A 22,278-nucleotide genomic window follows, 5' to 3' on the forward strand; every position below is an offset into this window, starting at 1 on the left:
TAACTAAAAATATAGGGAATTCGAAGTGGTGACGTGGCGGAAGATTATTGGTGATTCAACTTAGAGAAGCCAGCGGAGCCTGTAACCATTGTCATTATCATTTCAATAATGACGCATCATCATCATCATCATCATCATCATCATCTTCAATTCTTCACCGTTCTTATAACTTTTAGGTTTAGCTTCTTCTCCGGGGGCCGGAGGGGAGAGGAACAGACCTTTCGTTCTTGTTTTACCGATTTACATCAAGAAAGCTTAAGACTTTGATTGGCTCCGACGATGTTTTGACAGGATTTTGTCTGAATCTCTCGGGTCTGCTTTTGTGAGGTTTTGCTCTGTGGGTTGAAGTAGAAGAACGAAGAGATATGGGTTGTGTTGGATCGTCACAGTCGAACGGAGACGGTAAGGCCACTCACTCTCTCTCTCTCTGGGAACTATTTTGATGGTATGTGTTATGATCTTTAGCTGATAAATCAGTCATCTGTTAAGATGAGAAAGAGAAAGAATGGGATTTTTACCAGTCTGATGAATTTAAGGAGAGGAAGCTGGTCTCAGGAATTCGTTCTACTCTTTCCTCCTTCCAGAAATCGTCTGATAATGTTGTATGTTGCCCTTTTGTTCTCTGGATCCTGATTTCACAATTTTCATCTTGGATTTTGAGAGTTTTATCTGAGCAGATGTGTTTACCGACTACAGCTTTGGAAAAAAATATCTAGAACTCATGAAATTCTTGTGTAGTTTCTTGACATTCCAGAGCCCTGGCTTATTTTCCTGCGGATCTGAGGTTTCTTTCAGTTTCTCAAAGGAATTGATTACTTGCCCGTTGTTATGTTCCATTCACTTTCTTAGACATCTGGTTTCCAGGAGATCCGCAGGAAAATGAGCCAGACTCTGGATTTTCCTGGAAACCAGATGTCCAAGAATAGAGCTTTCACCTGGATCTTCATTCACTCTCAAGTTCCTATAAAAAAAATAGAACTTTCACCTGGACTAAAATGAATGTGATACACCTACATGCATGTATGTGAAATATTAATGTACGAGTTTATGTGCATTTTAGTGTCTCAAAATTTGATTGTGATGGAGTCTTCAGCTCTTCAGGACGTATTTGATTACCTCGCATATATGTGTAAGTTGTAGCCTCTATGCGTGTATACTTACAATATGCATCATATTTTGTATGCGTGCCCTTTTGCTTCTGGGGTTGGGTTGCCTCCATTAACATGGCTACAATCATTACAATATTTTCAAATAAGATTCCTTGGCTATTAGTTCTCACTTGTTAGATTGAAGTGTACATAGTTGATGCGTTCAGATCCAGAAAACAGGAGGTATCGGTTATTTGCTTGATGCAGTGGACACTGTTGCTTGTTGCAGGGGCAGTGAAGACGATAAAAAAGCCGAAACCATGGAAGCATCCTCAACCGATAACCAAAACTCGGCTCCTGCAACTGAGAGAAGAGTTTTGGGACACTGCTCCTCACTATGGCGGCAGAAAAGGTACGAGATTTTCATGGTGTTTCTGCCTTTGTTTACCCTTGAAAGATGCTTGCTTTTGTTTGATAACATGTTGTGGCTGATTAGACTTGCAAATAGACATGCAAATTAGTATGTAATAGGTATTAAAGTTACATACTTGAGGAAATTAAAGCAGTATATTAATGGTTGGGAGGGAAAAAACAAGAATTAGAGAATAGTAGTTTGCAGTTTGCACAAATGTGAAACCGGCGACTCCTTAATCTTTAGTCAGATGCTTTACAACTGAGCTAAGTACCCATTTGCTGTTATTCATAACAAGTCACAAATATCTGGTGATTTGATCATTTTCAATTGTATTCTTACCAAATCTGAGCCACGCTCTTGGACATTCTATAAAGACCTCCATCCATCCGATGTCTAAGAAAGACGATCTAATAAAAACGTTTTCCCCATTGTGCCCGGCTAGTAATTTTTTTCGTAGTTGCAGGACCACAATGATTCGTTCTGTTAAGATCACCACTATAAAAAAACAGTACATCTAGAAAGTATCACCTACCGGAAAAAGGATTGGTTACCTATGAAATCCAGCTTAATTGATAGTATTGGTGTAATCCCAATGTAAGGTGTCTGAGTTCAAATCTTCATTTCAGATGCAGTGTAGCTATTGACCGGCATTGTTTCCCAGAGAATGTATTCTATAGTTTAGTTGACGATGCTTACTTGTAAATTTCCACTTTGGGGGCATGCAGAAATATGGGATGCCCTTCGCGCAGCTGCTGAAGCGGAACTACCTCTTGCTCAAGCGATCGTGGAAAGTGCAGGAGTCATTGTTCAGAACCCTGACCTGACAGTCTGCTATGATGAGAGAGGTAAAACATAATCCTTGGCTTTTCGGGATTACAGTATATCGTCTTTGGATTCATTCTTGAAAAACCATTTCACCCGACGGGTCATGATCTTATATGTTACAGGTGCTAAGTATGAGTTGCCCAAGTATGTTCTAAGCGAACCTACCAACTTGGTCCAAGACAGTTGATTGATGGATGAGATCACAATATGTAAATCTTGTACATCCATATTCTTGTTTCTCTCTTTGTATCTATGGTCTCTCAAAGATTGCCTAGGCGTGTGCACATCTCTCTTGATATGTATCTAGGCAAAAGACTTTCAATCCATCCTGTAAGATTGTCCGAAACAAATGTCAGAAGCAAACACCCTTCTGACTTCTGAGACTGTCTTGATTTTCCAGTTCTTTATCCTAAAACCTGTCTCTGCCTCGATACAAGAATCAAGAAGGGGAAGAACACAGATTGAGATGAGGGCAGTTTCCAATCATTCCGTGTAGCATTTGCTTGAAGAAACCAAATTGTTAAGATGATTGGCACAACTTTTGTAGAGAGCTTCAATAAGACATCAATGATCATATTGAGTTCTTGGAGTATGTACTGATTCACATACAGGTACTCAGACAACATTCAGACAATCTCAGAGATCATACGTTAAGGAAGTAGGAAGATTTGTCGGATTTAACATGACAAAAGTTTGGTGGTCACGTAATGTTTTGCGTCTTTGTGGGTTACTGAGTTGATTATTATATACATCTCATTCCGTGGCAAAAAAGAGTCAAACACATGAACATTAAAGCTATGTGTATATCAGAACTCGAAAGCGTTATTAAGCTGGACTGAAAATGATGAACGGCCGACGCTTGCAAGAGGTGTATCCGCTCTAAGGACTATTCCTGTTCTTCCGACATTGCCATTCCACTTGGACCGACCAAACTGCGTTACAGATACAAGAGAGAATGCATGTTCAAGAAATAGGACGCGGATTCATGGAAGTAGAAGATCATCCGAAAAGAGAGAACAGATCAGAGAATGTATGTTCAAGAAATATCATGCAGATTCATGGAAGTAGAAGATATCCGAAAAGAGGGAATTCGAGGGGCTTACGGATATGGACGCAAATGCTGAAGGATGAGCGGTAAACGTACAGCCACATATCAGATTCAGATCATCGCTCACCGAGTGGACAACTTCTGCCTTCGTCCCGGGATTGCTCCCACCAAATGTAGGACATACGCTGGTACAATTTTTGAATATTGCATTATGAATAAAACATCAAATCGTGTTTGAAGACTCCTAAAGACCGAGGGAAAAAAAAAGGAGAGCGAATTCACAAGCTTTTACCTTAATTGAATTGTCGGTTTCATCATGAGGCCGGACCTCCGCCAAGCCAAGGCTTGAGAAATACCCAACCCGAATGATTTGTCCGGCCAATATACCATCGGAGTGATACGTGTTCCCCATTTGTTCTGTTTCAAAGTAAAACCATTATTAACATCCACAAGAAGCTTTATGTAAGCAAAGTTTAGGGTTCATTCTTTTTTTACAAAACAAAATTAGAGAAATCAGTTATAATCTAACCTTACAAGAAAAACTAAATCTCATTTCTCCTGGATATTGGCCCTGTACTTGAAGAAGGCCGCCACAGAAAGGTACAAAGGCGCTTGTTGTAAGCCCCTCGCCCGATACATAAGTCAATTGCCCATTTGGGAACTGCAAGTCCACAAATGACTGTTTGTGCAAAAGATTCGCGAGAATTAGTTCCACAAGATTTGAGAATTTAAATTGTAAATACATAAAAGAAACACTTAGAGAAGATATACAAAGGAAATGAAAGCAATATTTAAAATATAGATGCTTACACAAGCTAAAGGATTGAGGCAGAGCATGGACATCATGAGCCATCTCCGATGCTTTGACCAGACAGCCGGACAGAGTGAATGCATTCCTCTCTGCAAAGGAAATTAATGTACAATAGGAAACACCATTGTTGAGCACGGGAGCCGGGAAGAAGATAAAATATCAAGGAGCTGTAATGATAACATCAGCTATCATAATCCGACACTGAACTACATAACACAGAAAAAATATTAATCATACTAATCATAAATTATCCATCATGTGGCTCTCTTTCTCAACACAAATCAACTTTGGATTGGAATGATAACGAAATCAGGATAAAGAATGCCTCCAAATCCATCTGTCGAATCTGAAAAATATGATAGATTACATTCACATGGCAGGCTTTGGAGCATACCTTCCTATCATATCCATACCAAAGTAAGTGTTGCTTTGATAAATGGACGGGTAAGAGAAGAGTTGAATCACGGAGAAAGAGTAGTGGGCCGAGCTGGAGAAGAAACAGAGATGAACTGTCATCTCTTGCAGCGGAACTCGAAGTTGAAGCCTCAACTCTCCAGAGGTCTCCCCTGGCCGCCAATGAATGCTCCATATCATTTGTTCTGCTATCATAACTTGACGACATATCAACTGTTCCCTGCATTTTTACGTAGCTTTACTCAAGTTAAAGAAAATCCCTCAAAACCCTTAACAATACTATCGAGATTAAAGAAACATTAACCAAATGCTACTCCTCCTGGATCAGAGTCCCACAAATGATATATGCTCCTCATCAATATTCATTCTCTATGAAGTATCCCACATTCCAATCTCTTTCCAATTCAATCTCTCTCTCTCTCTCTCTCTATATATATATATATATATATATATGTTGGCAGATAGATTGCTATCTAACAGCTACAGAGTTAACATCCAAAACTTCAGAAGCAGCAAAAAAGGGAACGAAAAGGGACTAATCCAAAAACCAGAAGAACAATAACTATTTGCAATAAGCATCATAGGCAAGTACACCTTCGGCCTCCCGAGCAATCCAGCAGTCCTTAAATTGAACTCGGGAACTTCCTCCTCAGTCACTGCAACAGAACCAGTGTCCGTCTTCGTAAAACCCGAATCTTTCAACCGTTCAGCAGCCAATCCCAAATCTTCTTGTGTGTTCATACTCAATTCCAGATAAGCCCTCTGGTTCTCAGTATTTGCATCTTCCCTCGTAGAAACATGGGTGTTGTCCTCTTGTCGGAACGGGACAGGCAATCTCCTGAAGATTTGCTGAACCATCACGTTCAATCCAGCGCCAAAATCAGCCCCGGCTTGACCAATCATGTTCCCGATGTCGAGAATTGCTGAAACACCATTGATGGGTTGTTCGACTGAAAACCCAGAATCCCTAACCCCGAAATGCTGACCCGGGAACTCCAGATCGAAAAGCTTCGCTTTCGGCGGATTCGGCCATGGGAATGAAGGTGGGTTGATTTGAATCAAACCCGTGAAGCCCTGAGCAAGTCTGTCAGCCAAGTCTTGTCCATGTCGCTGAACCTCCTCCCAGGCTTCAAACGACCTCTCCACAGACATTTCCTTAGGTATTCAAATGTTCACCCGGAACCAACACAGGTTGTCGGCGAATTGATCGGTAATAAGCCGGCAGATAGAATCAGATAAAGAAAAATTATTGAACTTTCACCTAAATTAATAGCTATAAACCACGAACGAAGCCAGAGTTGATCGAATTCAAGAGAAGAACTGCGACGAGACTAGGGTTTCAATCTGAACAAAAGAAAGAGACGATCTTGAGGTTTAACAGTGTAAATTCCAAAGCTGAGAAACTCTGAATTCACACGCAGAGGGGTGAGGAAGCCAGAAATCCAAGGATCAGCACAGTAAAACAGGATCCAAAGGTGAGAGGGTCATGAAAATTTTGACTTTTGGGGAAGAAGAAGATATTATGGAATCGATCGAGCGAGTGAAATCGATAGAGAGAGAATGGGAGAGAGACTTGAAGGACGCACAGGAAGGGATCCTCCAGTGGCCGCCACGTTGCTGGCAATACATGTGGCTCCTGAAGATAAGACCAATTTCCAGGCGACTGATATATATCTATTATTTACCCTGAATCACTTGATCACTAACCTTCCGAATCAGATAGAGTGTCTCCCAAATCTGTTTCGTAAATTCGGATATTCAATTATAATTCTTTTTTCAAATTTGGTAAGTTATTGTTATTGCAAATTCAAGAATTAGTTTTCCATTATAAAAATTCACCCGTATGATTATTTTTTTATTCCATTTTTGTCATTATTTGTCGGCCGATCTCATAACGTTATCGGGCTAATGTACGAGGCCCATATGTCCTATTTGGGCCATGAATGCTATTTGTTTGCTCGTTTCGGATTATAGATTATATATTTGTATTCTATTCTTTTATTTCACAAATAAACTGACGAAAAAAAAACTCCTCGTGACAAAAAAAAAACAAATTATTTAATTTAATTTTAAAGTTAATTTATATATGTTTATTATTTATAAAATTTCTATCCACTCAATTTTAAATATTAGTATATATTATTGAATTTATTCCAATTTTAATTCATATATCCTATTAAAAACCCATCCCGAGATATAATTTAATATTAGACATATACTGTATGTAAACGACTAAAATAGCAGGAAATTGTTATCAAAAGATACAATGCACTTCGCCGACAAACTCTTTGGTGGCACGTTTTGTTCCTTCCATCATAGGAACCTTTAATTTTATAATCAACAAGTTTACATAAATTTTTTATCTAATTGTCTCTTGAACCCGAAAAAATTCAAATGAATATTCCTCTCCATACTTAAATTTAAAACCGTAATAAAAATATATTTTACATGTTATTTTATCATTAGATCATCCAAATTTAGATTAAAAAATTGATATAAATAAACTCATAAAGATGAATTTTTACCAGTAGAAACTCATAAAAATATAGATGTATATATTATATACAATGATTGTTTCCCAAATAATCTCATAAAAAATAAATTTTTAATGAAATATACCCGTAATTCAAACTATTTTTTTAAAAAGACATATTAATGATAAGTGGTCCAAAATATTGTATGATAGGTTATAGTGGGAAATGGGGCCCCACATAACGAAGAGTCTTCATGTGTATTTAGTATTTACGCACATTTGGCACATTTCCTTTGGGATGTTTTGGTCCATTCATTTGAATAATTTCTTCCCATTTCAAAAGCCATCAAAGAAATTCGATAAGTTGCTAATTTTAAAATCAAAATAAATGAATGGCTATATATAAATTTTTGTAGAGTAAAACATATCCTCATATATTTTTTTTTATATATTTTGTTATAACTGTTATCATCTATCATATATTCAATTTAGTTAGTTAATTATAAATTGTATTGTGGAAAGAAAGACATGAATTAAGTGTTATTTATATTCAATTTTGAATTTTTTTTTAAAATTATATCCATTCGATATTTATATTAAATTTAGTTCGGATTGGTTTTTAAGTTTGAGTATTATTTTGTTGATTTTCTATGAATCATAATTATTCATTTTTTAATCTAATTCAAACTTTATGATTATATTTTATGTGGTTGGATGAATTGGGACATTTTATTTGCTCCAATTGGGATCATAAGAACACGTGTTTCTCTTTTGCCTTGCCTTTTAGGAAAAAACGGATTGATTTTGGAATATTATATGTTAGACTAATATGTTCAATTAATTAATTAGATTTCTCTTTGCTTTTGGTCCAAGTTACTAATTAAGACCAGTCGATTGATTAATCTTTGATAAAATCCATATTAGTTTTTTTTTTATAATCGGGTATCTTGAGTCGAACTCCAAACTAATCTCGAAAACGAGGGCAAACTATAAAATCGGTATTAGTTTCCTAATAAACTTATGGAAATTTTTTTAAAAAATGTTTTGACTATTTTGGGTAGCGTAAGGCAAGTTTTTGAAGCAAATAAAAAACATTGATATTGTAATACATCTGTGACTATAACAATATATATCGATTTTAAAAATCAAAAATCAAATTTTCGCCCCTCAACACTTAATCTCTAAACTCAGAAAATTAAATGTTCCATTTTTAACCGGATAAACACGTTTACATATACAAATACAACGAGAAAAACCTAACGATAAAGATTTTCTTGGTCCACGTCATCCGCACGGGGAGATCTTATCTAGAATGATCCAACAATCATGGATTTGGGAACTAAATTTCGTGAGCAGTTTGGATAAGCTTATGGATGGTTTTGAGGTTTTCGTTTGGGAATGTTATCTTTTGTGTTCATTTACACACATATATATATATATATATATGTAGGGTTGAATGATAATTTATAAAATTAAATAATCGGGTTATAACAATTAAGAGGTTGTTTATCCGTAGAGATGCATGTTCAAATATGATAATATAATTAAAAGAAAGGTCATCATCCGTTCAGGAGGCTAATTATTCATTTTTCTTGGTGTTTAAAAAAAAAGGGAGAGAAACAAAAGGGCCATTTCCACACCAAATCTCGGCCGCATATATAAATATCGCAACTCCCTCCTCTTCCTCTTCAAAGAAAGTTTTGCAACCATTCTCAGAAAATCACACGATAATCTTGTGGAAATCCCAGCTCTCTCTTTTTTTTTTCCTCTCTGCATTTTTTTTTTGCGCAAAAGGAACAGGACAGAGGAGAAAGCTTGTCGCTTGGAAGAAGAGAAGGAGATGACGATGATTCATCACACAGAAGTTCTTATGGATGTTTTCGCTTTCCATGGTCCTTTCTCAATCTGCAAGGATGTTGCAGGAATTGCAGGTACGAACAATTGCCTCTCTCTCTCTCTCTCTCTCTCTCTCTCTGGTGTGTTAATGATGCTTATTTGGACAAAACCCATGATGTAGATTCCAAAAAGATATTGTTTTTTTTATCCAATAAAATATGAATTCTTCGCTCAGTGGGTTCTTTCTGGGTCCTCACTTGGATCATTTGCTTTTTAATCTTCTGTTAGACTTGTTGAACAACACAACAAGACTCGGAATTTCATGTTTGGACTGGGTTTTTGTGGCCCTAATTCAAATGTCGAATCGACCATTGATACCTAATCTGTGAACTCTACGACTTTAGATAACAATTCATCAGAATTCATGTGAAAATGAAGGCATTGTATGCATCTGGGGCGAGAATTTCAGGCCGAGGTTCAATAAAGACCAGATTTTTTTTTTGTTGTTCATATCACTGTGAAATTCCAGATCTCTAGCCAAAGATTGAAGCTTTTTCATCTGTTACTGACTGGGTTTTGCGTTATGTCACCTATGATTGCTTTATATGATGGATAATTCATCAATGTTTCAGGCAACATCTTTGCCTTTGGGCTCTTTGTCTCACCCATGTAAGTTTTTTCCAACGCCATACTTGTACAAGACAATTCTCCCTTTCTGCAAACTTATCGGTATCTCCATGTCCGAATTCGCAGGCCGACGTTTAGAAGAATCATCAGAAACCGATCAACGGAACAGTTCTCGGGTTTGCCTTACATATACGCCCTCTTGAACTGCCTGATCTGCTTGTGGTACGGCACACCATTCGTATCTCCCAACAATGTCATGGTTGTGACGGTTAATTCCATCGGTGCCATCTTTCAGCTCTCATACAGTATCCTCTTCGTTATATACGCCGAGAAAAAGAACAAGGTTCATTTGGTTATTCAGCAAACTCGTTCTTGAATCCGAATTGTTCATCATTGATTCCTTGTTCTTGACTATAGCATGTTCCTTTTCAGATGCGTATGCTCGGGTTACTGCTCGCGGTATTTTCAGTGTTTGCAGTGATTGTAGCAGGAAGCCTGCAGATACCCGACAAGCTGACGAGATGGTTCTTCGTCGGGTTCTTGAGCTGCGGCTCTCTCGTTTCAATGTTTGCTTCGCCTTTGTTCGTGATCGTGAGTTATATCTGATACCTCCTTTGATTCGGTTCAAAGCTTTCACCTGCAACTTTCTTGACTGAGTATCTCTGTTTCCTTTTTTAAACAGAATCTGGTGATCAGGACAAAGAGCGTTGAGTTCATGCCGTTTTATCTGTCTCTATCGACGTTCTTGATGAGCGTTTCGTTCTTTCTCTACGGGTTATTCAACAACGACGCCTTTATTTTTGTAAGTTCATCTATATGGCTGCAATATCTTACATTGATCTCCAAAAATTTCTTCCCACCTGTGATTGAAATTCCTTAAAACCTGTCCAAATAACGAACTCCTTGTCTCGAATTCCAGATGCCGAATGGGATAGGAACGGTTCTGGGGATCGTGCAACTGGTTCTGTACTTCCACTACCACGGAAAGTCCAGAGAGACCGAATCGAAAGAGCCCTTGATGGTATCTTACGTATGAAATTGGTTTCGGAAAAGGAATCCTTCCGCTGTCGAGATTGAAGCTGGAAAATTTTTCAGTTCTGGCGATTTCTCTTGACATGGACAATTGTTGATGGAGCCTCTCTCTGGTCTGCCGTGGGATTGAAGAACGTTGTTTCTTGTCTCTTGTGTTGCTTGCGAAGATTATTTTATTGTTTTTGTTCATCTGATCTGTTCTGTTCTGTTCTTTCTCTTCCCTTCACGGCAAAGTAAGTGTAAAAACGATTTGCTTCTACATCACGTAAAGCCATTGTTTATACAGTTTGACATTTGAACGAAGATGGCTGAAGCTTCTGCGTCTTTTCTTCTTGCTCTTTACTTTTCTTGCACGAAAAGAAATCTTTTCGCATCCATGGAAGAAAACCCTACTTGGCAACTGCTCAAAATCAAATGATAATTCTGGACAGGACTTTTGTTTGTGTGTCTCCCTGCACAAACAAATTATTTTAACAATTTGAGATTTTAGACTGTATTTTGTTAGTTGATATTTTAAATTTTTAAATGGGGCATTATAAAAAAAATACTCTTATTTTGCTATTTTGACTTCAACACACACCATTATCTATCCGTGACTCTGTGATTTCTGTAACCAGAAATTTAATCTTGGTCACATTGATCATAACGTTGAATTTATAATATTTTTATCAAATAATTAGTGATATATATAATGTATGAACATAATCAATATGTGTGATCACTGTAAATTTAACGTTAGGATCAATATGATCATGATTAAATTTCTAGTCACATGAATCACATATGACAGATGGAGAAGGGTATGTCTTGAAGTCAAAATAACAGTATTTTTGATATAATGCCTTTTCAAATAGTAATTAAGAATATACTCCATTAGTTGTTGTTTGAGATTTGAGAAAATATTTTTTATATTTTAATAGACGGTGTTTTAGATTTTTTAAATGATTTTTATCCTTAATTAAAAAATACTTAACTTTATAGATTATTCAAGAGAATTTATTTTAATGAGGGTATATGTGACTTTTTTTTATATTTTTTAAAAACTATGAAAGAATATAATATCTCAAGAATTTATGAATATGAGACTAATAGCGTAATATGATTTAATGGATGAATAATTTTTAAATTGATTAAAAAAATCAAAGATAATTAATTACTGGCAGTAGAGTTTAAGATCTACAACAATATCTAAATGTTTTAAAGAGAAAAAAGTCTTAATCGGGTGAAATTAGAGGGAAACTTAAGATATTTGATTTAAGAGAGAGAAGTTCCGAAATTTTCCCGGGCTTTTCTTCCCACCCTCCTCTTGTTTCACTTTGACAACGTTTCCGAAAATTTCAGGCGCCAAAGTCCCGCATTCGTTGTTTTCTTTTATTTCTTCGTGATCTTCGTCGATCTCGAAGTAGAATCTCAGATACAAAACCTTAATTCTTCACCGAGAAAAACTAACCCAGAAATCTGAACTCGGAGTCATGGATTCCAAGTTGCAAACTTTGCCTCCTCTCAAAAGACTGAGACTGATGCAGCGGGAACAGGAACGCGAGCAGCGACGGATCGATTCGGAGGTGAAACCGTCGCAGCTTCCGGCGAAGAAGAGAAAGGAGACTCGGGTGGATTACGACGCCGGCGAGAATTCAGGACCCACCTATTTTTGCTTGCCGGCGAAGAAAAGGGTATGGGCGATTGATACCGATTTGCTCTCTGGTAAACCCCTTTCGCCTTTTGATCTGAATATTGAATACAAACCATCCTTTGAGGAAAACCCATTTGAGAAAAAACGGACTTTGATGGCTGATTCGAGTCTAGAAGTAGGAAAAGAAAATATTGACCCTTTAGGGAAAGCCTGCGTCTCAGAAGAAAGATTAGTAAAAAAAGAGATACAAAACCTTAATTCTTCACCGAGAAAAACTAACCCAGAAATCTGAACTCGGAGTCATGGATTCCAAGTTGCAAACTTTGCCTCCTCTCAAAAGACTGAGACTGATGCAGCGGGAACAGGAACGCGAGCAGCGACGGATCGATTCGGAGGTGAAACCGTCGCAGCTTCCGGCGAAGAAGAGAAAGGAGACTCGGGTGGATTACGACGCCGGCGAGAATTCAGGACCCACCTATTTTTGCTTGCCGGCGAAGAAAAGGGTATGGGCGATTGATACCGATTTGCTCTCTGGTAAACCCCTTTCGCCTTTTGATCTGAATATTGAATACAAACCATCCTTTGAGGAAAACCCATTTGAGAAAAAACGGACTTTGATGGCTGATTCGAGTCTAGAAGTAGGAAAAGAAAATATTGACCCTTTAGGGAAAGACTGCGTCTTTGTTCTGTCGGATGAAAAACTTAGCGGTGGAGAATTGAGCAAAGAGGAAGACGATGATGGTGATAATGGTCATTATGAGGATGATGAAGACGATGGGATTGTGTGTGCCGTATGTCGGAGCACAGATGGTGACCCGTCAGATCCAATCGTTTTCTGTGATGGGTGTGATCTAATGGTTCACGCTTCTTGCTATGGTAACCCTCTCGTTAAGGGAATACCAGAAGGTGACTGGTTTTGCGGGCAGTGTTTGGAATCTCGGTCATCGGGAAATGGGGAAAAGACCTTCTCTTGCTGCTTATGTACGACCAAAGGTGGTGCCTTGAAGCCCACAAAGGATGGCCGATGGGCTCATATCGTGTGCTCGTTGTTCGTGCCAGAGGTTTACTTTGAGGATCCAGAAGGAAGGGAAGGGATCTGTTGCAGTGAGATACCGAAAGGGCGATGGAAAGAGATGTGCCATGTGTGTAAGGTCAAGCGTGGGTGCGTCATCGAGTGTTCGGAGATGAAATGTCAGTTGGCATTTCATGTTACTTGTGGGTTGAAGGAAGATTTCTGCATCGAGTATCGTGAGGGCAAGAAGGCAGGCGGCATTGTGGCTGGATTCTGCAAAGAACACACCAAGCTATGGGAACGGGTGAGAATCAAATTCGTATTTCCCAGTTTTTTACTTGTCTAGCCCTACCTAAGCTTGATGATTGGCTATCTCGTGTCTTTTGCAGCAACAAGGAACGGGAAAATTCAAGATTGTAGCCAGAGATGGACATAGAAAATAGAAAGTAGCAGAATCCAGTGATTGGCAGCATTCTTGTGCCTCAAACTCTGTAGTTTCATATGATCTCTGAATTGTTTTTCTTCGGACAAATAATCCTAGATGTTCTTGTCTCATCAATGCTGGTATGTTCTATGTTCCAATGGGTTAATAAGACAGAATTCGAGAATTATCACCTTTCCTAGTTTTTTAACCATAATGGAGCTTTACTGAAATCTGGGTTTGGCTTTGCTTTCTCCACCAGCTTCACGCAAATATCAGATGGGTTGCGCAAATTTGTCAACTTTTTGGTGATTTTGGATCAAAGTTGTGTATACATTGCATCTGATTTCTTCAAGCATCTTTTTTGCGGGATCTGTAATGGTTAAACAGGTATGGTTTCGATGTTAGGACCAAGATCTCTAGAGGAGTGGAGCTATATAAACCCTATATTCAGAAGAAACCTCTGTTTTCATAGCACAAAAAACCATGATCCAAAATCTTCATGTCAGAGCCCTGAAGCTTCTCCCCCGAAACTCAGCCTCCGACGGTGGAAATTTACGGCGTGTCATCTTCTCCCGAGCCTACGCTGTTAGGCCTTACACTTCACCATCCTCCTTTTCCTCATTCTCTGTGCGAAACGAAGAAGAGATCAAGAGACACGAATCTCACAACGTTGCCATATGCATCGCGACGCTACAGTCGTGTGCTCAACGATGCGACGCCACTTCCGGCGAACAGGTCCACGGTTTCATGGTCAGAAAAGTGTTTCTCGACCATTCGCCGGAGGGCGTCACGAGCCTCATCAACATGTACGCAAAGTGCAGTCAGATGCGGCGCGCGGTCTCGGTCTTCGATAGGTTTGAACGCAACGTGTTCAACTACAACGTCATAATTTCTGGGTTTGTCGTAAATGGGTTTCCTTTGGATGCAATGAAGATATACAGAGAGATGAGAGCCGAGGGAATTTTCCCTGACAAGTACACATTCCCCAGTTTGATAAAAGCAAGCTGCGAAGCCATGGATATTTCAGAGGTTAAGAAGGTTCATGGGCTGGTGTTTAGACTCGGGTTGGATTCAGATTGTTATGTAGGGAGTGCCTTGGTGAAGTGTTACTTGAAGTTCGTGTTAATGGAGGATGCTCAGAAAGTGTTCGACGAATTACCTGAGAGAGACGATGTTGTGCTTTGGAATGCTATGATTAATGGGTACTCGCAGATTTCGCGTTTTGAATATGCTTCGAGAGTCTTCATGGACATGCGTGAAGGAGGAATCGAGATAGGTAGGTACACTATCACCGGAGTCTTATCGGCTTTTACCGCCATGGGAGAGCTCGGCAATGGCAGATCGATCCATTGTCTTGCGGTGAAAATGGGATTTGATTCGGGTATCGCGGTGTCTAACGCGTTGATCGATATGTATGGCAAGAGCAAGAATCTCCTTGAGGCGGTAACGATATTCGAAGGAATGGACGAGAGGGACATCTTCTCGTGGAACTCCATTTTGTGTGTCCACGACTTCTGCGGCGATCATGAAGGAGCATTAGCTCTTTTCAACAGGATGTTACGTTGCAGAATCCCACCCGATCTCGTTACATTGACGACTGTTCTTCCTTCTTGCGCTTGTCTCGCTGCATTGATGCAGGGCCGAGAGATTCACGGCTACATGATCGTTACAGGCCTTCTAAACCCGAGAATCTCGAAGAACGTCAATAATGTGTTCATAAGCAATGCTCTGATGGATATGTACTCGAAATGCGGGAACATGTGGAACGCTCATTCGGTTTTTGATACGATGGGAAATACCGATACAGCTTCATGGAACATCATGATCACGGGTTACGGTGTTCATGGCCATGGTAAGTTAGCCTTGGAAATGTTCTCACAGATGTGCAGAGATGGTTTCAAACCAGACGAAGTCACATTCGTCGGGGTTTTAACAGCGTGCAATCACTCTGGTTTCGTAAGCGAAGGCCGAGGATTTCTTACCCAAATGGATTCAGTTTACGGCGTCGTCCCGACCATTGAACACTACGCATGCGTTATTGACATGCTTGGTCGAGCGGGAAGGCTCAAGGAAGCATACGATTTAGCCATAACGATGCCTGTGGAAGCGAATCCCGTGGTCTGGAGAACATTGTTGGCATCTTCTCGCCTCCATGGGAACATAGATCTTGCTAAAGTGGCTGGACAACATCTGCTCGAGCTCGAACCAGAGCATTGTGGAAGTTATGTCCTGATGTCTAACGTTTTCGTGGAAGCAGGGAAATACGAGGAAGTGTTGGACGTAAGAGACGCGATGAGACAGAAGAACGTGAGGAAAAAACCGGGTTGTAGCTGGATCGAACTCAAGAACCGAGTTCACACATTTCTCACGAGTGATCGAAATCATCTAGAATCCGAGTCAATCTTCTGTTGCTTAGATCTGCTGATTTGTCATATGCATGGTCGGGAATGCATGCTCGAAGCCTTGCAAGAGACTTGGTAAGGAGTTGCACTTGAAGTTTTGAGGACTGAATATCACAGAGCTTTGGTGTCCGGAATATATTCATTTGTATTTGTACCTTTTGCCGTTTGGGGTACCCGGCTTTCGACCAATTCCACACTCCATATGCATCATTTCCGCAAATCTTTAAGGCTTAACTTCGCGTCTAAGTGCTGCACAGATAGGTCGAGAAATCCCCCAAACCAGGACATTCAGATCTTCAAGAATGCACCTTTATGATTGTCAAGATCCACTCGGATTACTCTTTCTAGTCTCTGTTCAAACCCGAACCGAAGCAGAAACTATGCCAACAGGAATCACCGATGGTGGTGGAATGTGTTCCAATGGAAATCGGTCCCACATTATCCGCCATGCTTCGGATTTAGCTGTCCAGGCTGCATGAAATCTGTTGGATCAACTTATTTAAGAACATACTGTTTTTGAGGTTCGGAACAATATCATCACTCACATAGAGACATCTCTTTTCTCTGTATAAAAGTTTCAGATGGAATCATACTCTCTGTAAGCAACAAGCAACAATCCGGCACGGCTTCACTCGAAGAAAACACGGACATTGGCCGAGGCCTTGGGGTAATTCAAGATCCGAGCTTTGATTTCTTCGGGGACATGCGTATACTTGGGCGTGCAAAGGATCACCGGTCCAAGAATCTCGGCCTTCTCCATAAAATACTTCACCACCGTTAATTGCTGCAAGCTGGCGTTGAAATTTCTGATTTGCAGGACCCTTATCGTGGTTCTAACGCAATCCGGTGGCTCAATCGAGAACAGCGACGAATGGTAGATCGGATTCACGGATTCCAGGTCCTGGTATTCATCCGAAAACCAAAACAAGAAACGGGTTTTCGATCATTCATTCAAATGCTTGTGTCATTGCATATGTATGTGGATAGACCATACATTGACATGCATCTATTAGAGAAGTAAAGCATTTGAGGACTTACACGGATGCTTAGCATCTCGAGCTTTGGCGATCGATCGAGAAACTTCATCAGATTACGATGTTCCACCATGTCGTAGATCAGATGCAAGTAAACCAACTGTCTAAATTTCGGCACCTTCGCTGTTCCGAAATCGTTGCTAAGCTGAGTGCACACACCACAAAGACAAGATAACAGTTGAGAGAATGGGCCGTTGGATTGGATACAAAAAGCTTCGGAGAACAAAACTCGTAAAGTGTTTATAGATAATAAATTAATAAGTACCGTGCAGACGGAAAAAAAAGGAACTAACCTCGAGACCCAAGCTCTTAACGCATGAAAAGCCTTCGAGAAAGCTCGGGGTCCAGCACCATTTGCCAAGGCTGAGATATGCATCGGGTAACGACAATGGAAAGGACAGGAAAACCGTCTGGGGAAGACTGCCTGAAAACATAATTTTCGCTAGATTTGGAGCTAAGACTCTGATGTGACAATTGCCAGACCCATCGGGTATTTGCTCAAAGCTACACTCGATCATCTCAAAAAGCTCGAGACATGGAGAATCTATGACTATGCTACTGGTCCCGAAGCAATGGCAATAAGAAGCTTCGAAAGTTTCAAGGGCAGGGAGACAGAAACAGAGCTGACCCGAGGCAGAAGACACGTTAAAGATTCTAGCATCCTCAAGGCTAAAGAACCGAAGATTCGGGAGTTTCACTGGACCATAGATGTTAAGAATGCTATTCACTCGGAGCCTCAATTCCACGAGAGAGCTAAACCTACCGAAGAATGGAGAAAGGTCTAAGCTTTCGGGTTCATACCAAGTGATAGCAAGCCTCTGAAGACAGCGGCTCAGAACGGTGGATAACCACGGACCAAGAACTGATTCTTCGCAGGTATTGACCGACTCCAGACAGAAACTGTTTATATGTGGACTGCTGACGCCATGCAGAACATGTTGAACGAGCTGCACAAACCGATTATCTCCATGATCCCTTTGCTTCTTATCATCGAACTGCAGATCTGTAATGTTGGTCCATGTCTTTCTCCATCTTCTGGCCAATACACAGGTCCGAACCGCCTCCTCAATAGGAAGACGGTTCAGGATTCTGCAAAGAACGCTGTCATGGAGGCTGCTTAGCCTATCCTCTGGGATTTCGCTGGACTGATGGCTCTTCATGGAAGACAAAACCGCCATTAAAGGAGCTCGTGTCGACTCACATGCATCAATTTCGCCCTCCTGACACAGCCCTTCCGCTAGAAATTCAACAAAAGGGTCGCCGAATTCATGTCAAAGCATGAGGTTTCACTCAACCGAATGGGGAAAAAGGGAAGAAAGAAAAGAAAAGTTCATCTCTTTGATACATGGGCATGCGAAAAGTTGCGAACTTTAAGCAGGGCACGGGAGAAGTTCGGACATTTCACGTGAATGGACACGGAAGCTTGCGAAATTTATGAACTCTTCGAGAGCGTTTCCAAAACTGGGAACCAACGAGAAGGAATACCCACCAAAAGCAAACGGAAAACAACTCTGAAGAAGGGCGAAATCGGCCTGATTTTCTCCTCAGATCGTTTGATTCGAACACATCCGATTTCTCAGCGCATTCGCCAACAGCGGATGAAATTGGGTTTATGCCCAAATCATAATTCCACCAACTCCAAGAGTGATGCCAATCAAAATCGATAAAGACACGAGAAATGGAAGAGAAGCCAAAGAACTCACCAGGGCTGCGGCGTCAGGGGATGAGGATTTTGCGTGTGCCGCAGGCGGACGGAGAGAGAAGGGCAGTAAATGATGTACAAGGGAATCGGTTCTGTCTTTTCGTAATTGTTAACAAACTATTTATTTTCATTTTTTATAAAAAAAAACTACTTATTTTTATTAAGAAAGGAATACGAAATAAATTTTGTCCTTTTATGGTTTGTATTTCAGTTTAACTTCCTTACCATATTCATTTTTTTTTTGTCCATTAATATATATATATATATATATATTAATGCATATTGTTATTGGAGATAAAAAAAAGTTTAAATTCAAGTAGAAATGCACATCATTAAGATTGAGCGGTATTAAATCTAATCAATTTTAAATAAATTCAAAAGTAAGAGATAAATTATTTCGATGATTTAAAATCAAAATTAAGGACAGTAATTTTAGGCTGTCAAAGGTAAAACATTAGATACAACAATGTCTGAACATGTGAATTACATAGATTATTCATTTTATTCCATCTATAACTCTAACATATTATTATTATTATTATTATTCCCTTACCAAAAGTAAAGCCTCTGTTCTCATAACTTGTGAAGAACGAGGTGAGCTCCGAACTGTGGATGGATCGTGACGACAGTGTACGGCGCGTGAATGTATGTCGGAGACAGCTCGAACGAGAATCTCTGCAGGATCAAAGCCAAAGCCATCTTAGCTTCGATCAAGGCAAAGTTCTGTCCGATGCAAATCCTGGGCCCCCATCCGAACGGGAGGAACGAAACCTGGTTCCTCGTCGCCTTTGAGATCCCGTCTTTGAATCTCTCGGGTTTGAACTCCCCCGCATCGCTTCCCCATAGCTCGGTGTCACGTTGGATGAGCATAATCGGTAGAGAGAGGTGAACTCCGCTCGGGAGTGTCAGGTCTCCGAGCTTCTGCTCCTTGTGGACTGCTCGGTTGAGCTGAACTACAGGAGGGTAAAGCCTCAGAACCTCGTAGAATATCATCGTTATCTGGCAGAATCATACAACACCGGCAAGGATTAGCGAAAACCAGGGTTTCTAGAACGTAAAACGTTTCGAATATATATTACTTACAACTTTGAGTTGGTTGAGGCTATCCATATCGGGTTTCTTGTCACCGAGTACCTGCATCACTTCCTCTCTCGCCCGAGCCTGCCAGTCTTGGTGTTGGCTTAACAAAACCATTGTCCAGACCAATAGTACTGAAGTTGTTTCTTGTCCGGCGAAATAAAACAGCTTACACTCCTCCATCACTTCTTCAAGGCTCATTCCATTCCCTTTGGATTGCCCCGAATTTGATTCGAGAAGAATACCCAACAAATCATTGTTCGGTCCTTCCCTCGCCTTCTCTCGTTTGCCGATTATCCCACTTAGTATCGCCCGTATTTCTCGGTCTATTTCTTTCATCCTTCTATTGCTCTTTGTCGGTAAATACCTATGCCAAAAGAGAAGAGATAAGGCCCTTTGTCACTGCGGTAAACAAACGTTTCACAGGATTCGCAAACGTATAACGAGAAATATGAATTTCTTGAGAGAGTATTCAATAGATAGTATCGAACTGGAAACTTATACGAGTTCCAGCAACACTGGTTAATCGGTTCTCTAACTCTGGATCTAGCCATATACACCACGATGATTCTATATGGCTAAAGATGAGGCTTTTACCTCCATCCAGGGATGTAAGCTTTGCGAAAAGCTTGTACAATGAGCTGTGCTAACTCTGCCTGGAGTTGAAAAATCCTCTGCCCTTCTCTGTAGCTGCTTCCAAAGGCGGTACGTGAGATCACATCCGCTGTCATATTCACGAGCCACGGCCAAACATCCACCTCACAAGACGACCCTTTATCCGAAACCAGTCTCTCCCATTCTCCCACGATCTCGCTGCAACTCTGATAGAATGCAGGGACCATGTTCTGCAATAAATCCAGACACAAAATGGGTCACTGCAAGATCGAAAACTAGGCGCTCTTAACACAATTCAGACACTGTAATAACATAGAAACCTTGATCTTTTCGAGGTGGAAAGCCGGGTTGATGATCTTGCGGTGTTTGGCCCATTTGTCTCCATCGTAGTTCGCCAGTCCAGTTGCGATCAGTCTAGCCAAAGGGAACGTATGCGGCTTCTCGAAATCGTAAACTTTGTTAAACACTTCTTTGATCTGTTCAGGATTTGTGATCGTAATCGCCGGTATAGGCCCAAGCCATGTAAAGAAAGTCTTCCCTGTTTCAAGAAAGAAATACTCATAAACTTCATATCTCAGCGCCCAAAAAAAAAAAAGAAGGAAACCCACAAAAGATTAACCCTGTCCGAATCACAAATCCACAGACTTCTGTTCACCGATTCTGTAGATTCTTCAAAGGAATCAACTTTAAGGTTTAGGCGACAAGAACGACAAACATACCGTGAGTCTTGAGCATAGTCAGAGGGAATGGTAGGACACGTGGAGTGATGTCGTCCGTTAGATTGATGGGTTTGGATCTTGCCTCCTTGATCATACTGAAATTCCTTCTCACATCGCCGACAAGAGGAGTGTAGTGCGTTCCGACAAGGCCTTGTCTTCTCAGGCGACTCTCCAGAATCTTAGGTTTAAGCCAAACCCACTTCAGAAATCTCCAAATCCACAGCCACGCAACGGCTAAAGCCGCCAAACCTGCCATTGATGCAGAAGAAATCTCCATTTTCTTTTCTAAGAGAGAGGAGAGAGAGAGAAGCTAGCGCTCTTGATGTATGGAGGCGGTGGCGTTCGTTAGAGCTTCCATCGATTCCTTAAAAGACTTTTGTACTTACCACAAATATTTGTTCTTTTTTCTTTTTTGTGTCTGTTGATTTTTGCTGCTACCGTCCAAATCTTTACCGCGCATTTTATGATGTCATATTCTAATCACTAATTTTAATTTAGAAAATAACGCTATTAATAAAAGGAATTTGTTGATTTTGACAAGACAATATTCCTCGTAAAACGATGATATGATTTAATTACATAAAACTAGATAATCAGAATATGTAATTAAATTTTGGCTTAAACATTAATTAAATATAAAATTTAAAACTAGATTAATAGAATGTAAAAGGATATAAAGATTGAAAATTATAATAAAATGAATTATTTTTAAAATACAATATTTAAAATATATATATATAACAGATAAAACTTTAATCGAAATTAATTGAGCATCTATAATTTTGTAAAAACGAAAAATAATAAAAAATTGAAATATAGTTGTAATTCTAAATGAAGAAACGTATTTACTTTTAGATATGTTTCTCGATTTGTTTATATCTCTCAAAAATATCAAAATACAAACCAACTATAATCTAAATTAGGTAAAAAAGGGGGAAAAAAGCTGTAATAGGACCAAACACAATAAAAGCATCCATTAAACAATAATATAAATATAGACCAGAAATGGTGTAGATATACTATATATGTAAATATATCTATATACACATATATAACACATAAAAATATATTAGTAGAAGAAATAAATATCA

The 22,278-nt window shown here is 39.7% G+C and overlaps 7 protein-coding genes across 10 annotated transcripts; 4 read left to right on the forward strand and 3 right to left on the reverse strand.

The window, feature by feature from the left end:
• Nucleotides 1–139: 139 nt before the first annotated feature.
• On the forward strand, nt 140–2,735 carry LOC104815576 (ubiquitin domain-containing protein 2). Of its 2 annotated transcripts, XM_010544020.2 has the most exons (5): nt 140–402; nt 1,061–1,129; nt 1,378–1,500; nt 2,229–2,348; nt 2,451–2,735. In XM_010544020.2, exons 1-5 carry the CDS (start codon nt 366–368, stop codon nt 2,513–2,515), a joined length of 414 nt encoding a protein of 137 aa, XP_010542322.1. In that variant the 5' UTR covers nt 140–365; the 3' UTR covers nt 2,516–2,735. The 2 variants fall into 2 exon arrangements, with proteins under 2 accessions (XP_010542322.1, XP_010542324.1); XM_010544022.2 differs by lacking the exon at nt 1,061–1,129 and having other exon boundaries at nt 150–402.
• Nucleotides 2,736–2,953: 218 nt separating this feature from the next.
• LOC104815577 lies at nt 2,954–6,229 on the reverse strand. The gene is made up of 7 exons (XM_010544023.2): nt 5,196–6,229; nt 4,582–4,821; nt 4,187–4,276; nt 3,906–4,055; nt 3,669–3,793; nt 3,432–3,561; nt 2,954–3,260 (listed from the first exon to the last, which is right to left on the reverse strand). Exons 1-7 carry the CDS (start codon nt 5,751–5,753, stop codon nt 3,135–3,137), a joined length of 1,419 nt encoding a protein of 472 aa, XP_010542325.1. The 5' UTR covers nt 5,754–6,229; the 3' UTR covers nt 2,954–3,134.
• Nucleotides 6,230–8,630: 2,401 nt separating this feature from the next.
• Nucleotides 8,631–10,894, forward strand: LOC104815578 (bidirectional sugar transporter SWEET2). Its single transcript, XM_010544024.2, has 6 exons — nt 8,631–9,005; nt 9,543–9,579; nt 9,664–9,880; nt 9,970–10,128; nt 10,220–10,339; nt 10,457–10,894. The coding sequence occupies exons 1-6, from the start codon at nt 8,915–8,917 to the stop codon at nt 10,571–10,573; spliced, it is 741 nt and encodes a 246-aa protein (XP_010542326.1). The 5' UTR covers nt 8,631–8,914; the 3' UTR covers nt 10,574–10,894.
• A 1,561-nt stretch (nt 10,895–12,455) lies between these two features.
• Nucleotides 12,456–13,822, forward strand: LOC104815580 (protein Jade-1). Its single transcript, XM_010544026.1, has 2 exons — nt 12,456–13,518; nt 13,604–13,822. Exons 1-2 carry the CDS (start codon nt 12,505–12,507, stop codon nt 13,655–13,657), a joined length of 1,068 nt encoding a protein of 355 aa, XP_010542328.1. The 5' UTR covers nt 12,456–12,504; the 3' UTR covers nt 13,658–13,822.
• Nucleotides 13,823–13,925: 103 nt separating this feature from the next.
• On the forward strand, nt 13,926–16,408 carry LOC104815579 (pentatricopeptide repeat-containing protein At3g14730). Its single transcript, XM_010544025.1, has one exon. The coding sequence runs from the start codon at nt 14,122–14,124 to the stop codon at nt 16,117–16,119; it is 1,998 nt and encodes a 665-aa protein (XP_010542327.1). The 5' UTR covers nt 13,926–14,121; the 3' UTR covers nt 16,120–16,408.
• A 115-nt stretch (nt 16,409–16,523) lies between these two features.
• On the reverse strand, nt 16,524–18,882 carry LOC104815581 (F-box/FBD/LRR-repeat protein At3g14710). 3 transcript variants are annotated; one of them, XM_010544028.2, is made up of 4 exons: nt 18,778–18,882; nt 17,368–18,311; nt 17,079–17,219; nt 16,524–16,941 (listed from the first exon to the last, which is right to left on the reverse strand). In XM_010544028.2, the coding sequence occupies exons 2-4, from the start codon at nt 18,250–18,252 to the stop codon at nt 16,669–16,671; spliced, it is 1,299 nt and encodes a 432-aa protein (XP_010542330.1). In that variant the 5' UTR covers nt 18,253–18,311; nt 18,778–18,882; the 3' UTR covers nt 16,524–16,668. The 3 variants fall into 3 exon arrangements, with proteins under 3 accessions (XP_010542330.1, XP_010542331.1, XP_010542329.1); XM_010544029.2 differs by having other exon boundaries at nt 18,564–18,878; XM_010544027.2 differs by having other exon boundaries at nt 17,368–18,878.
• A 298-nt stretch (nt 18,883–19,180) lies between these two features.
• LOC104815582 (cytochrome P450 72A13-like) lies at nt 19,181–21,541 on the reverse strand. The gene is made up of 5 exons (XM_010544030.2): nt 21,188–21,541; nt 20,789–21,006; nt 20,451–20,698; nt 19,860–20,220; nt 19,181–19,775 (listed from the first exon to the last, which is right to left on the reverse strand). Exons 1-5 carry the CDS (start codon nt 21,462–21,464, stop codon nt 19,350–19,352), a joined length of 1,530 nt encoding a protein of 509 aa, XP_010542332.1. The 5' UTR covers nt 21,465–21,541; the 3' UTR covers nt 19,181–19,349.
• Nucleotides 21,542–22,278: the final 737 nt, after the last annotated feature.

The sequence above is a fragment of the Tarenaya hassleriana genome, unplaced genomic scaffold (assembly GCF_000463585.1).
Source record: "Tarenaya hassleriana unplaced genomic scaffold, ASM46358v1 Cleome24, whole genome shotgun sequence".
Classification (NCBI taxonomy): Eukaryota; Viridiplantae; Streptophyta; class Magnoliopsida; order Brassicales; family Cleomaceae; genus Tarenaya; species Tarenaya hassleriana.